Source organism: Rhineura floridana, chromosome 11, assembly GCF_030035675.1.
Source record: "Rhineura floridana isolate rRhiFlo1 chromosome 11, rRhiFlo1.hap2, whole genome shotgun sequence".
Taxonomy (NCBI): Eukaryota; Metazoa; Chordata; class Lepidosauria; order Squamata; family Rhineuridae; genus Rhineura; species Rhineura floridana.
In genome coordinates, this window is record NC_084490.1 from 30,396,911 (window position 1) to 30,413,599 (window position 16,689).

A 16,689-nucleotide genomic window follows, 5' to 3' on the forward strand; every position below is an offset into this window, starting at 1 on the left:
AGAGGGGATCAGCTGAAGCTTTGTCCCCTCAACCCAATGAAGAAAACAAACCCCCAAGGCCCCACCTAAGATCCTCCAAAAACAAATCACACCCATGCTCCGAAAGATGAACCCCATTATCTCAAAACAAGTGTGGAGAATGGAACTTAATCCTGTCATGAGGAATGAAAGCCCCACCAAGGGACAAAACCAAATCCCTGACTTACCTATTGACCTATTTCCGGGACCTGTCAATCCTATTGGGGTGAATCGCACCCCTCCATACCCGTCTCACAAGCATGTCAGACCACACTAGTATGAGATTAGGGTAAGAACGAATGAGTCATGTGAGATCACGAGTGACCTTGAGCAGCAAATCCATACCTGGCCGCTGCACCAAGTCATTCTCCCCCAAATGGATCAACAAGACATGAGGCCGACTAGCCAAAGACATGATTCGGCACACCAATGGCATCAACACATCACATAACATGCCCCTCCGAGCCTCCCAACTAACTGTAGCTCTGGCAGAAAGCTGCAGCTATGTCCTGGAAACAGTCAAAGAGGCCCTCCAGTGAGCCCAAAACAAGATTGAATGGCCACACAGGACAATCCTCGCACGGACTGGAAGGCTTAGCACACCTAAAGAAAACAAAAATTAAAATTACTTAGAATTAATACCTGAGATAAGACTTGAAAGCAGAAGAACGCCACCTGCCAATTGCCTGGATATCACTAACGCTCATGCCCATGAGGGCTGCGGTCGTGGCCGCTCCAATCCGAAAAGAATGCAGCCCATAGACTCCAGCATCGCAACCACTGGCCAACAAGGCCTGCCGAACAATGGCCCAAAATTGAAACTGAGTCAGGGCAGAGCCATCCACATGTATAAAGAGATAACGCTGGCCCAACGGCCTAATAGACAGGAATTGACACATTGCAGACACAGGGCATAATTCAGGGACCTGGCAACTGCGTAATGAGACAATGGTGCCACGGCCCTTCTGATCAGTCTTAGAGACTCTTAGGGAAAACCTCACCAAATCAGCACCTAACGTGCAATCGCCAAAGCATAAGGCCCGATAAGACACATCACGCTTAGAGGGAACTAATACTTCACTAGGGCGGAAAGCACCATAGAACATCGTCAGAGTTACTGCGGTGAAAAGGTGCAACACATACTGGGATGAGCATAAAGAGCAAAACAATGCCAGGATCTGGAGGAGGACATCGGGCGTGATTGGCCTCCTCCGGTCAGTGGGCCTGGGAGCGAAACGCGACCAACCTTCAAGGACCTTTCTGACCCTAATATCTACAGAATGATCCGGCAGTCCCCGTGCCTTGGAAATAAAGGCCAGCGTGGAGAGGTGTCCAGCGATAGTTGAAACAGAATTATTTTGCCCTTTTAAATACAACATAAACTGCAATAAATGAGATGTGGGAACGGGCCACACCATAGGCAGAGCAGTACTGATTCAGAAAGCCTGGAACTTTGCAAAAGAATGCTGATATGCTTTTTGAGTACTGGGAGCAAGGGCAGAAGCAATAGCAGCCCTGACTTCTAATTGCCAAGGCTTCACAGGAAAGGTGGGACTGGGACCGGGTCCAGAGCTGCTCCAGGTGCAAGCTCCCGAAAGCGCGCCATCTGTAAGCAGGAAAGTGCATCAGCAACACAGTTCTGTAAACCTGGAACATGCCGAGCAATGAATAGGATGTTAAAACGCAAGCATTGCAAGACGAAGGCATGCACCAGGCACATAACGCGAGGAGATTTAGAAGTCTGAGCACTGACAACGCACACTGTGGTCAAATTGTCACACCAAAAACGTACAGTGTGATTTTGAAATGCCAACGGCCAGATATGAACTGCTACCACAATTGGAAAAAAATCTAAAAATGTCATATCAGAAGTAATCCCAGAGGCCTGCCACTTGGAAGGCCACCTCTCAGCGCACCATTGGGATCTGAAAATTACACCGAAACCTAGGCCCCCAGCAGCATCAGAATGTACCTGTAATTGAGCTTCTAAAAGTAATTCTTCGCGCCAAAAGGAGAGACCATTAAAATCCTCCAAAAAAGCAAGCCACATGTGCAAATCTGCTCTCATCCCTGCCGTGACCCTAATCAAATGGAAACGAGAGCGAACTCCCTTCATGGCGTCACAGAGACGCCTGAGGAATGCGCGACCAGGGGAAATGACTTTAGAAGCAAAAACTAAATGGCCTACAAGTTCCTGCAACTGAGCCAATGTGATCTTCTTCAATGCAAGTGCTGAACGAAGTCTTTGCCGCAGGGCAAGCAACTTGTCCTGGGGCAAACTGGAAGACTGAGCCATAGTATCTAAATGAATCCCTAAAAAAGTAAGGGAAGTAGAAGGGCCCTCAGACTTTTCTGGAGCTAAAGGGACACCCAATTCAGTGGTTAAAGCTTCAAAGGATTGCATCAGATGGAGGCAATGTGAAGAACCCGCTGGCCCTACAAACAAAAAATCATCCAGATAGTGGGCTATGAAGGAGGAAGAGGCCCTCCTTCGCAATGCCCACTCGAGGAAAGTGCTAAATGCTTCGAAAGCAGCACAAGACACAGAACAGCCCATCGGCATGGCCCTATCAACATAAAACTGGCCTTGAAATTTGAAACCTAGCAAATCAACATCAGCAGGGTGTACTGGTAGGAGACGAAAAGCGGATTTTATATCACACTTCACCATTAAAGCACCCTTACCAGCCCTACGGACTACTCTCACAGCCTCATCAAAAGATGTATATCTGACCGAGGCATATATTGGAGAAATGCCATCATTAACAGAGGCACCTTTAGGGAATGACAAATTATGGATAAGGCGATATTCCCCTAGCTGCTTCTTAGGGACAATACCTAAAGGAGAAATTCTCAATTTTTTTAATGGAGGAAAGGGAAAGGGGCCTGAGATGCGGTCGGCAGTTATCTCTTTATTGAGTTTGGCCAACACAACCGGGGCCATAGTCCTAAGAGAGGTCTGATTGGCAGAGGAAGTAGCAACCCTGGGACCCTCAAAAGGGATGCAAAAACCTTCAGTAAAACCCTGCAGCAGGAAACTAGCGGCTCGCCTATTGGGGTAACCATCCAACAACCCTGCCAGAGGAATCAACTTAATAGGGCTACTGGCCTTGCGACGTACCGCCACTATTGCCAGACCCGCGTTTGGGATGTTGTTGTTCCCCTGTACCCTGGCAAGCCTGACGGGCACGCTGGCAGGTGGAACTGGAGTGGGTGCCACCACACAGTCTGCAGACGTGTTGGAACCTACACGGACGCCTGAGGCATCGGCCGGTGCTGTTAAATGTCCAGCAGACCTGTGAATGATTGGCTCTGCAATTTAGCTTGCACTATAACCATTTCAATATTTACTGGAAATTACTCTCTCATCTCCTTCCCCTTATTATCCATGTCATTTCTGCTTGTTTGTTCATCTTCACCCTTGTTTTTCCCTCACCGAGCTACAATCGCCAAAGTGGTTTAAAAGTAAATTTCTCTTCTCAGTGAACTCTCAGAATTGTAACTCTGTGAAAGGAATGAGGTTCTCCTAAAAACTCTCAGTGCCCTTCACAAACTACACTTTCCGGTTTCCTTTGACGAAAGCCATGACTGTTTAAAGTGGAACAATAGTGGAATAAATGTATGGCACAAACGTGTCCTTACTCTGTCACACACACACAAACCACACACATCTACACATATAGCACTCATACGCACACATGAAGACAGGGATGTATGCACATACCACAAACACACTCCCCCTCCCCCGACACACACATACACTGGAAGTCATATAACTCCATCCTTCTGCCCTGCTGTGCCAATCAGAGAAGCTGCATGTGTGGGATTTTCCCAATAGCACAGGTCTGAACTGGGAGAGGAGAAATCTCTCCTAGCTCAACACTACACACTGTTGGAAAGGAAACTTTCAAAGGGGTCCCTTTCTGACCTTGCAAAGGCACCTCCTCTTCTTCTCATGCACTACCATATCTAGCAGGTCAGATGTGCTAAGGAAATAGGAATGAGCGGTCCTTCCTGTTCCTGGAGTATTCTAACATGCTAGCCGTGGGAGTGTGAAACAGAAGGAGAGCCCTGCTTTGACTCAGGATGCCTCATGCAGACCACAATTCAACTCAGGAAAGGTTAGACACACACAACTCAAGGCACTCTGCTTCAGTTCAAGATTTGGAATTTGTCCAATTTGACTGGGCATCCCTAATATTCACTAACCCATGCAGAAATCTAATCTATTTTCTGGGATTAATCTAAAGGCAGTGGGGCTGCAGTTAAAGACTGTTTGCACAGAGTCTTATGTATTTATTTATATGAATATTTACATACTATCCTTAAACTTATGGTCACAGGCTAGCATACAGGAATAATGCATGTTCAAACTGAACAGAAAATATATCAAATTAAATTACAACATAAAACGACAACATCGTAAAACAGTGCAAGAGGGGGAAATACATCAAATTCATCTAAATCATCTTCTGATGGAATGAACTTGAAATGGCAAGATGTACCTCTGTGTGTGTGTGTGTCCGTGTTACTGGTGAGTTCCATATTTTTCAAAGAAAATTTGTAGATCAAAACCTCCACATGGTTTACGTAAAATTCATGGAGCCACCACTTCTTGTGTGATTGTTTTATTTATAACCTGGTTTGTGCCTGTCTGGTCACAGCTGTAAATAGAGGTATTTGTCCATTGTACTTGGATATCTGAGATAATGCTAGATATCGACTTCACATTTAATTGTGATTGTTCTTCATGCACTGAGACACACAGTACAAGTCTCAATTATTTCTTTATGCTTGCTAAAAAAAGGAATTGAAGAGACACAGTAGCATGAAGTTGAGTTCCAACAAAGTTTTCTGATTAGATGTGCTACACTCTTGGGACTAAGATCCCCAAAGTTAAAACAGCCATTAATAACTCTGCATATGCTGTCACTGTTTGCTGATGCAAGCTATGGCCACATATGCAGTTATTTAAAGATCAAAAGTCACCTGCACGTACTGTGGCAAGTGCCATAGGAAATTTGAAAGTGTTTGGTGGAGGAAATTCACACATCATTAACACATCCCACCCTAAAGCAGCCAAAAGGACAACAACATCTTATGCTTAATGGTATTGTTAGGTAAGTGTTTCTGAGATTCTATTACAATCTAGAAGTGTTTGTCAACTTTTTCTTTTCCTATCTATTTTCATGTAGTCTCATATACTTGAAACATCCAAACGGTGAAGCATTACACTGTTTGACTTAAAAATGATCAAGAACCGCCTGGTATGGTAAAAATATTCCAAATCAATATTTCACATAAATATTGTACTATGCACCAATGCATGTATTATTATTATATCCTACTGACGTCCTGCAAATTACTGTTCATTCAGTTGGACTATATGGGTATAATGATGGAAAAATGAACCTATTCCAGATCACATCTTCTCTTCCACTAATAGGAAAATGTGCAACATTTATTTTCCCCTCTAGGTCATGTCATTTGAACTCATGCTTCCAACATTTACTTATGTGATCTGTGATTGACAATGTTAGCTGGATGCCCAAGCTCTGTAGCTTTCCATGAGAACTTAAATCCACCGTGGATCAGGTTCACCCACTGAACTCCTAGAGACATGAACATAACCCTTCTGGCCTGTGAAATTCATCACATACTTTTGCATCATGAAAATGCATACGGTTAATTATTTCATTGTAGCTGACTCATTTCAAATTACTTTATATAGCCTTAGATTTTGACCTTATTCATAAATGCATACTGTAGATACTGTATGCTGCATTTCACAGTGATTCAGGGTTGAAAGACAAGGAGAAGGCATAGCTCATGGACAGAGCATATACTTAGCATGTCATAGATCTCAATATAAATCCCTGGTATATCCAGTGAAAAACAAATGATTTGGTAATGTGAAAGATCTGTACCAGAGATGGTGGAGACCTAATTTTAGTCAGAGTAGGCCACACTTCCCCAACCTTGTTCTCTCAAGATGTTTGGACTTCAACTCCCATCAGCCCCAATAGACACAGCCAATGGACAGCAATCAGAGTTTCAATCCCAAATATCTTGAGGGTGCAAGGTTGGGGAAGACTTGAGACGACAATAGTGGGCAAGATGGACATGAGGAACGATTGTAGCTCAGTAGTGCATACACAGTGACTTTACATGCAAAAGTAAACTTGTATTTAATAGATATTGTATCAGGATCATGATCTTCACAACAGAGCCAAGTATTTAATGTCTATCACACATAATCATTTTCTTGTCATCCAAATTATTTTAAATGTACATTGTGTACAACCTTGTTGGGGTGAAATGCAGTCTATGAAACTCATTCTAGTTTTTATCATTCCTTAAAGACCTGAAAGACATCATTACATTCTTTACCAAAGAAAATGGTCCCCATATTCTGTATTCATTCTTAACTTTCCTTTAAAGTTGAACAAGGAAATTTCTAATTTATGGCAGTTATAAAAAGAAAAAAATGTGTTTCTAGCTCCAAGTACAGCCCTCATAAAGTTATGTTGTTGTTATTGATAATGCATATTGAATTTATATCCCACCCTTCCTCACAAAGGAGAGCTCTTAAAATACATCCAAGATTTTACTAAAGCCTTAAGTCTAACACTTGTACTACATAGGTTTTTGTGGACGGTAGTATACTCCCTCAAATGCATGAAATAATTTACTACATTTATTTCCATATTCAAAGTACCTTTGTTATATAAGATGTATTGTTAGATCTTAGGTGTTTCCATAATATTTTTGTTCTTCTTTAAGTTGAATTATATCTCTCTACTGTTTTTTTCTTTTTTTAATTACCTCAATTTTTTATTTTGTCAATTATCTATTTTTATTTAGAGATATGTGCTGAAATACTTATAAATTAGCATCTAATGAAGGGTTTAGTAGCATTCCAGATTGTTGTACTGGACTTTCTATTAGTAACACTTTGTACAAAAATATACAGCCCTTGTTTAACTTTTTGCATTATTCTGTTAAACATGATTCCTTTTAATCTCCAATTATGTTGTTTTCTTCCTTATTTTAGTTCTAAGTAAATTCACTTATGCATATATTGATGTTCATATCTGAGTCTCTTTTTTATGTTAAAGGCCTTTGGATTCATTACATTCTCTAGCAAAAAAGGTACTCATGTAAGAAATATTTCATCTTTCCTCTCAGACTGAAAAACTTGCTTAATTAGTAATGGTAATAAAAGGAGATAGGTATGTATAGATCTGCTTACAATCTCCCCTTATGAAATTATGTTACTCTCAACAATACATCCCAGATTATATTCAAACCATTAAGTCTAACAAATTTATTGCATAAGCTTTTGTAGACTGAAGTGCACTTCATCAGACATGTGACTATCCAATTCTAGTCCTACTTAGAGCAGACCCACTGAAATTAGTGAGCCTAAATTAGTCGTATCTATGAACTTCCTGCATAGTACTTGTATTTAAATACAACCTTAAATCAACTTCAATAATTTCAATGTGCCTACTCTGAGTAGGACGTGATTAAATACAGGTCATTAAGTGTTATCCTAAATTGGCAATCTGTGTTTTTTGGTAGTGAGACAGGTGGCTAGAAAGGAATGAACATAGAAGGAACAGAAATGCAAAAAGTATAAGCAGTGCCAATCACAAAAGCAAAATAATTACAGATAAAAACTTGAAATTTATTTATTTTATTATTTATTTATTATTTGATTTATATCCCACCCTTCCTCCCAGCAGGAGCCCAGGGCGGTGAACAGAAGCACTAAAAACACTTTAAAACATAATAAAAACAGACCTTAAAATAAATTAAAACAAAGCAACATTAAAAACATTTTTTTTTAAAAAAAAGCTTTAAAACATCTTTAAAAAAGGGTTAAAAACATTATTAAAAAAATATTAAAAAACAATTCTAACACAGACACAGCCTGGGATAGGTCTCAAATTAAAAGGCTTGTTGAAAGAGGAAAGTCTTCAAAAGGTGCCGGAAAGATAGCAGAGATGGCTTAAGTGTGCATAAAATGAATATATTATGAAATATAACATATAAAAATGCTCGATAGTAGGAGAAATTGCTTGCATAACCATGCACATTAGTCAAAAGTGCATACAAAATGTGTTTATTGTAAGAAATTCACACTGAAACGCTGAAGAACTTTCATGAGGATTTTTTGCCACCACACCAAAGAAGACCCGTGACACAGTTATGGTATAATGTTATATTTACTAAAATATAACAAATATTAAGCCATAATCAAATTCAATCCAATTTTTAACTCCTTCGGGCAGGTGAGGTACAGACTAATTAGTAGGGAATTCTCCCTCAATCTTAAATCAGGTCAGTCACCTTGGACTATAACTCCCCACCAAGGATATGAGAAAAGCCATCCGTCCTTGCTATTGGAGTCAGGTATGTGGTTCCAACTTCCGCATCCTGGACATTCATACATTCATGGAATGCATACAGGCATTCACCATGATGTGCAAGCCGTTCCCACTAGGACATTCCTCAGATCCACACCAGACATTAAGCACTGATGGTTCCCTACCAAGTGCCCTTTACCAAAATGCCTCAGCCTCCTTCTTTTTCCCCCAAATACCTCACCTGCCCGAATTCCACGCCAGCCAAAGCATAACAACCTGAACCACTCCCAGAAAGCCAATCAAATTGACCTAAACAGTATGGAGTAGGCAAAACAAAAGGCATTCTGAAAGCAGGATCCCCCCCCCCAAATTTCCTACTTAGCCCCATTGGCGACTAGCAAAGCCCATACTGACAAGGGAGGTTGGGAGGGTGCCGCAAGGCAAAAAAGGCAGGTCTTCCAGGGAAGAGCGGTCTTATATACCCACTGATCCCTGTCTCCTAATTGGCCCTAACAACAATACCTGACCCCTTTGCTTTCTTCAAGAACCTTCCCAAGCCCTCTGCTCAATATGGGTGGTGGCAAACACACCCCCTCCAAGCGGGAACACCATTTTTTTAAAAAAATCACAAATTGTAGAAATGTGGAAAACTGAATTTAAGATTGAGAAAGAGAGAAACAGAGAGAACAAAAATTGTCATTTCCTTCCATCCCTAAGTAAGGATGCCTTCACTTAATCTTAAGGGTCCTTCAATCTAGGACAGATCCTGACAATGAGGTGATGGCATCAAATCTACATGGGAAGTTGGCCAACTGTTACTGAGGTGGGAGCTGGCTATTGGCCAAGAGAGGCTCTCCTTCATAGGGGCAGACCTTTTCTGTGATGGTACTCACCAGTATGGAGTACTGTCACTTCTTTTTTTTGCTGCCCTTGGCAACCATTTTGTGCTTCCATGCCACTTGTACCAAGACGTGAGGACTGGCATCTCATTTTTTTACCTAACATTTTTCTTTGATTTATGCTTAAATTCAAGCTACACATGATATTAACAATGTGGTTTAATTTTATACTTACCTTTTGAAAAAAATATATAAATAGCAGCTGCTGAGACCTCCAATTAGGATCAGGTGAACACGAGGGGAGAAGCAAGAAATCAAACTGTTTCTCTCTGTGTCCCAGCAATGCAACTGTGATTTGTGTTTGAAATGAATCTCCAAGGAGAATGAATGGCATCTTTCTTTCCAAGGAAGGGAAAGAAAGAAAATGGCTCAAAAGCCCTTAGACCACCTCATATTTCTATAGGTTTGCTAAGAATCCCTTCAATCATGAGGAATGTGAAGGGATAGAAAATGTAAGTTAACTCATAACAAATTGCATTTTGTGTTACATATATATTGTTTGCTGGACTGAAGTCGGTGCTCGTGATACAGCAGATTTCACTTACTGTTTCAGTGGTTTCATTAATCCCATTTTCTTACCCACTACTGGTTTAGCAAAGAAATATCCGGATTTTATTGCTCTATTTTATGAATCCAGTTTAAATTAACTAGTTAATCAATACTGGCAGACCAACAGTTCTTTCTTCTACAGGTAGCATGCAAGTACTGAAGATAAAATGAGCAATCATACTTCCATGTCCATGTTTCTCCTGCTGAAATTCTCTGAAGAACGAGAACTACAGATCTTATACTTCTTTCTGTTCTTAGCATTGTACTTAACAACCATCACTGGGAATCTTTTTATCATTGCTGCAGTAGCCCTCAACCGTCACCTTCATACACCAATGTACTTTTTCCTAACTAACTTGGCCATGATGGATGTTGGCTCTGTTTCAGTCATCATACCCAAATCCATGACAAATGCCATCATGAACAGTAGATCAATTTCTTATTCTGGATGTGTGGCTCAGGTTTTCTTCTTCTTCTTCTTTGTAGCATCAGATCTTTCCCTTCTAACAGTAATGGCACATGATCGCTATGTTGCCATCTGCAACCCATTGCAATATGAGACAATTATGAACAAAGGAGCCTGTATTCAGATGGCAGCCATTGGATGGATTAGTAGTATGCTTTATTCCATGTTACACACCTGTGGCACCTTTGCAAACACCTTCTGTTCTAATGCTGTCAATCAGTTCTTCTGTGAAATCCCATCGTTATTGAAGCTCTCCTGCTCTGACTTTTACTTTTTAGTTGAAGTTGGGTTTCTTGTGTTAAGCTGTATTCTAGGACTAGGATGCTTTGTTTTCATCATCATAACATACCTACAGATCTTTTCTACAGTGCTCAGAATTCCTTCAGTGCACGGCCAGAAAAAAGCCCTCTCCACTTGCCTGCCTCACCTCATTGTTGTCTCTGTGCTTATATTCAATTCAGTCTTTGCCTATGCAAAGCCTCCCACTAAATCTTCTTCTGAGCTGGATATAGCTTTTGCTGTGATGTATGCCATAATTCCTCCCATGTTGAACCCATTCATCTATAGTATAAGAAACAGAGAAATCAAGATTGCTTTGTGGAAACTCTTAGATTTTGGACATTCCTCTAAAACTATATTCAGATTGCTGTAAGAATGGGCTTGTATATTTCTTCTGCACTGACTGCCATGGTCGTCTTCATGTGTATGGTTACCCTGATTTTTTAAAATCTTGCACTAGGAACATTTCAATATTCATTTGACATTGCTCTCTGATCTCCCCACCTCATTCTTCATGTAATCCTTGTTTGTTTCTCTTCATCCACTTTTTTTTTTTTTTCAATAATTTTTATTCAGATTTTCATAAAACATACAAGACAAAATCATAAAACATTCAAAGACAAAAAACAAAATCAAAAATAGTTAAACAAAAAGAAAAAAAGAAAAGAAGAAAAAAAAAAAATAAAGAGTAAAATATTGACTTCCCATTTGTCAAAGATCAAATCAGTTATAAGTCTATAATATATAGCAATCCTGTCTCTTAAGTCATATTATAAAATCACTTTCCTCCAGTAGTTATCTTACTTAATCATCAAATCTCATAAACATTACTTTATTCTTTCCACAAAAAGTCAAAGAGAGGTTTCAATTCTTTAAGAAATATATCTATCAATTTTTTTTTCCAGATAAGCATATCGATTAATCCATCTCATTACTAATTATGATAATCTTATTGTCATAACCATAGTCAAAATAAACATTTCAATTAATCCATCACATCAGAATCTGTTAGGTTCAGTAATTTCAGTAGCCATTGTTCTATTATCTCTATTAGTTCCATTTTCCATCTTCCATCTTCAGTAGTCTTGTTAAGTCCAGTAATTTCAATATCCAATCTTCCATTATCAGTATTCCATAATAATCTTGCTGTCAAAGCCATAGTCATATAATAAGAGTCTGATGGGAATTACCTCTATCCCAAATATTTTCTTGCCATCCATTCTGAATAAGTTGCTGAAATACTGCTGTAAAATCATATCTCTGTTCTTTTTTTCAAAATACACTGGGTCATCTCTTAAAAGTTTTTCCATTGTCACATGGCTGCAGTTAATTCCATAGATTTTCTCTATATTGGGCTCCATCACATCATTCCAGTCCAGAAGATAATCCATGCCATTGATAACTTTATCTCTAGAATCTTCATTAATTTCTTCAGAGATAACATTGAGTTCCAAACAATAGATTTTATTTCTAAAGTCCATAGACTCCAAATCTTGTTCCTGTTCCACGTTTGTTCCAATCTCCGGGATCTCCTCTCTCACAGGGACCCCTATTCCAGTCTCCAGGGTCTCCTCTCTCACAGGGACCCCTATTCCAATCTCCGGGGTCTCCTCTCTCACAGGGACCCCTTCCAGGGTCACCTCTCTCACAGGGACCCTTATATCTTTAATCTCCTGCTTCATTTTACTCAATTCAATTTTCGTTATCTCAATCTCATTCATTATTCTCTGAAACATAGTTATTTCCAGATTCTCAGCCACTTTCTTAATTGCCATTTTAAAAGAAAAATATAGGAAAACCACTTCTTATTTCAGCAACAATTGGGTTAATACTCCAAACTTGGTGACATCACAGTATAAACAGAGCAGACAGCCTTATCTCTCCAATAGTTAAGTAAACAAAATGCAGTTCCCAGGATCGAAGCAATTAATGGCAATCGTCAAGAAACAGATTCGTCAAAATAAAATAGACCAAAAAGAGAGTAGTCTCAAAACAGTATAATATTTTTCAAAATAAAAATCTGGAATAGAAATCCCTCTTCTGTGTGTATCTTTAGAATGCAAATCCAGGACAGCTTTTTGCAACAAAAACAGAGATAAGCTATTAATTAGTGCGTAGCAGAGAGAAGTTACGGCTCCCCAGTGAGATGTCAAAAACCGATCAATCTGGCAAATCTCTTTTAAACAGCAACAATTTAAGTCAAGTAAAAGAAAAATATAGAAAGAAGGGTGCTTGCCTGTTAGTGCGTTCTCTCTTAGAAGATAAGATGAACGTTCGCTTTAACAGATAGAGCTCGCTGTTAAAAATCCGTCCCACCTTCGTCGGCTGGACCTCGTCCCATAAATTAATGAGATCTGGTCGTCCCAACAAAAATAGGCTTTGAGGTTAATCTCTTCGTTTCTCCCTACCCGGGAGAAGTTTAATCAGTCAAAAAAAAAGAAAAAACTGACTGATATATCTGAATAAGCTTCTTTTGAGGCAGGAGCCCGTCTCAAAAGCAGGCACAGGCTAAGTCACCCTTCCCGGAAGTCGCTCTTCATCCACTTTTTAAACTGCTCATTTCATTTACATATATAGTACAATCAGATGTAAGCATATGAACAAATATTCTTTGTCCCCACAGCCACTATGAAGAATTAAGAGCAAATGCATTGGTGAAGAGGCTATATTTATTAATATAACAAAATCAAAGATATGCACCCTAATTACCTAAATTCAGAAAGTATAGGTAGGGGAAAATCAGAGATGCAACCTTCCATTCCCCTGGACATGTTTACAGCTGTAGTCTGTGACTTCCCAGCCAAGAATTGGGAGCAAATTACTCCCTCCATACTAAATCAGTCTTGGGTATGTAAACTCAACATGCACACCCTGGCTGTGCTGTGCAGCTTTCACCAAAGTGTGCATGGCAGGCATAAAGGTCACACACACCCAGGACCCACCATGCCAAAGGTAATGAAGATAACTCAAGAGTGCCCTTAACACAATAATACCTCAATGTACCCAGAGCTTGGAAAAGTTATTTTTTAAACTGCAACTCCCATCAGCCGAATCCAGTGGCCATGTTGGCTGGGGCTGATGGGAGTTGTAGTTTAAAAAAGATTTTTTTCCAAGCTCTGAGTGTACCTATCGTTTATATTCTTAACCTCCTAACCTGCCCACTATAGACTCAAAGAAACACCAGTCCCAGGAAGCCAAATAGAATTCCTAGTAGTGTGGAGTAGGCAGAAAAGAGGGATCCAAAAGACCAATCAAGGATTCCCCTCAAAATTCCTACACAGACCCTCATAAAACTGACTAGCAAACCCATACTGTTTCATGGAGGGAGGGAAGGTACTGCAAGAGAATTGAAGGTTGCTTTTGAGGTTTTGTTGTAAACTGCCCAGAGAGCTTCGACTATGGGGGGGTATATAAATGCTATGATGATGATGGTGATGATGATGATGATGATTTGAGGTAGAATAAAAAAATTGGTTCCAATCCATTTTCCCATTGGGCATTACATCCTACATTGCTCCCCCCTCCAACCTCCTTCCTTTGGAATTGAATCTCCAGGGTGTCCATTGAAGGAAGGGGAGAGGGTTGTTGTGCCCCATCTGTCACAGGGGTTAGATCAGAGAAGGGAGTCAGAGAAAGACGAGGTTGGCCCACAGGCTCCATTGGTCAGCTCTCCTATTGAGGCAGTTCCCGGTCCACCTGTGAGCCTCCCACCTTGGCCGTTGGAAGGCAATCCCTTGGGCACGCCAACCCCACCTCTGCAGGAATCCCAGCCTGGCACTTTAAAAGACTGCCTGCCAAACAGCTTCTCGCTCCCTGAGCCAGCACCTATTGAACTGTCATTGCTAGATGAGATGTCAGAACCTCGCCCCCTTCACTCCGCGCGAGACAGCCTGAGAAGAGGGGCCTTGAGAGGGTGGAACTTCACAGGAGCCATTGACTATGGGCGAAGACCTTTCCTACTTAAGCAGGCTCCCGTCTGGGTTCCACTGCTGCTTCAACTCTCCCCAAATGCTGCAAAGACTACTTAGGTAGCTTAGCTAGAAAAGTAGTGAGCTAGCTTAGACAGGTTTATGAAGTGAACTGCTTTCCATGTATTCATTATGCTAATAAAATATGAATGATCTCAACCCTTGCCTCCATCTCCTGATTTGGGCTCTGGGCAGGACAGGGGTGGAGGTAAACATGCCTCCACCCTAAGATCAGGAATGGAATTGCCCTCATACCCACAATGAAGACTCAAGAGGCATTGGTAAAGAAGGTTATATTTAGTAATACAACAAAATTGAAGTTCTGCAACCTAATTAATGAAATTCTGAAAGTATGGGAAGGTGAGGTTGTATATAAATCAGATAGGGATGCATCCAGTCAGCCTCTTGGGTATGTGAACATCCACAGTCTGCGACTCCCTAGCCAGAGGCTGGGAGCAAATGACTTCCTCCTTGCTAAGTCAGTCTTGGGTGTGTGAACCCAACATGCACACCCTGTGCCTGCTTTCTAGTATTCACCAAACTCCACATGGCAGGCATAAAGTCCACCCTTCCCATGAACCCGGCAATAGCAATGTCCAATGCCTAAAGGGTACCCTTAACCCAGTAATGCCTCAGCATACCTATCCTTCATGTTCTTAACCTCCTCACATGTCTGCCCTAAATACCACAGGAGGTGATCATCTCCAGCCAATTCATCTCCTTCCATACACACAAGAGCTCAAAAAGAGCTCTGCAGATGTTCCAAAAATATATCAGAACCCTGGAGAGATGGGTGTACTCCATCATCCCACAATTATTACTCACCCAAGACTGAGTGCTGTCCCAGGAGATTGTTCCAAGTGGTCCGAAGCCTGGTCGGTCCAGTTGCTCAGGAACCCATGAAGCATTCCAAAACCTCCTGTGATATTTTAGCTAAACACTTTGCTGATAAAATCGAGCGTCTGAAGAGCATGATTCCATTCACCGTGGATACAGGAAGTGGTCCAGAGTCGGCCAGTTGCATTCCGGTCCGGTGGAATTGGCTTCAGCCTCTTCTCGCTGAGGAAGTGGACAAGGTGCTCGGTACTGTGAAGCCAACCACTTGTCTGCTTGATCCTTGCCCTTCATGGCTCATTATGAGTTGTAAAGAGAAACTGAGTGAAGGGATCAAGGCAGTGTTAAATGCTTCCTTGAAAGAGGGTGCAATGCCATCAGCCCTCAAGGAGGCGGTGATAAAGCCCATCTTAAAAAAACCCTCCTTGGATCCCCAAGAGCTAAATAACTTTCGCCCAGTCTCTAATTTACCATTCTTGGGCAAGGTGATTGAGCGAGTGGTGGCCAAACAGTTACAGATACACTTGGATGAAACGGATTATTTAGATCCATTCCAATCGGGCTTCAAGACTGGTCACGGAACTGAAACAGCCTTGGTCGCCCTGGTGGATGATATGAGGAGGGTGTTGGATAGGGGAGAATATACCTTCCTCGTCCTCCTGGATCTCTCAGCGGCTTTCAATACCGTCGACCACAGTATCCTTTTAAATCGCCTAGAGGGATTAGGAATGGGGGGCACTGTTTTACAGTGGTTCCGTTCCTATCTCTCGGGTGGCATTGGGGGATGAGATTTCAGACCCTTGGCCTCTCAATTGTGGAGTGCCACAGGGTTCTATCCTCTCCCCCATGCTATTCAACATCTATGTGAAACCGCTGGGGGCCATCATCAGGAGTTTTGGGCTGCAGTGTCACCAATATGTGGATGACACTCAGCTCTACCTCTCATTTAAGTCCTCACCAGAGTTGGCTGTGAATACCATGTCCAAATGCCTGGAGTCCATAAGTGTATGGATGGGTGAGAATAGGCTAAAACTAAACCCCGACAAGACCGAGGTATTGCTCGTGGGAGATAAAAGAATGTTGGAAATTACAGACCTGATGCTGAATGGGGTGAGATTACCCCTGAAAGACCAAGTTCACAGCCTCGGGGTCATTCTTGACTCCCAACTGTCCATGGAGGCTCAGATTTCGGCAGTGAGTCGGGCAGCTTGGTATCAATTACATCTGATACAGAGGCTGCGACCCTACCTTCCTGTTCATCTACTCCCACGAGTGATACATGCCCTGGTCTCCTCTCGCTTAGA

At 41.3% G+C, this 16,689-nt stretch overlaps 1 protein-coding gene across 1 annotated transcript; it reads left to right on the plus strand.

The window, feature by feature from the left end:
- Positions 1 to 10,005: 10,005 nt before the first annotated feature.
- LOC133366305 (olfactory receptor 14I1-like) lies at positions 10,006 to 10,956 on the plus strand. The gene has a single exon (XM_061589266.1). It carries the CDS (start codon positions 10,006 to 10,008, stop codon positions 10,954 to 10,956), a length of 951 nt encoding a protein of 316 aa, XP_061445250.1.
- Positions 10,957 to 16,689: the final 5,733 nt, after the last annotated feature.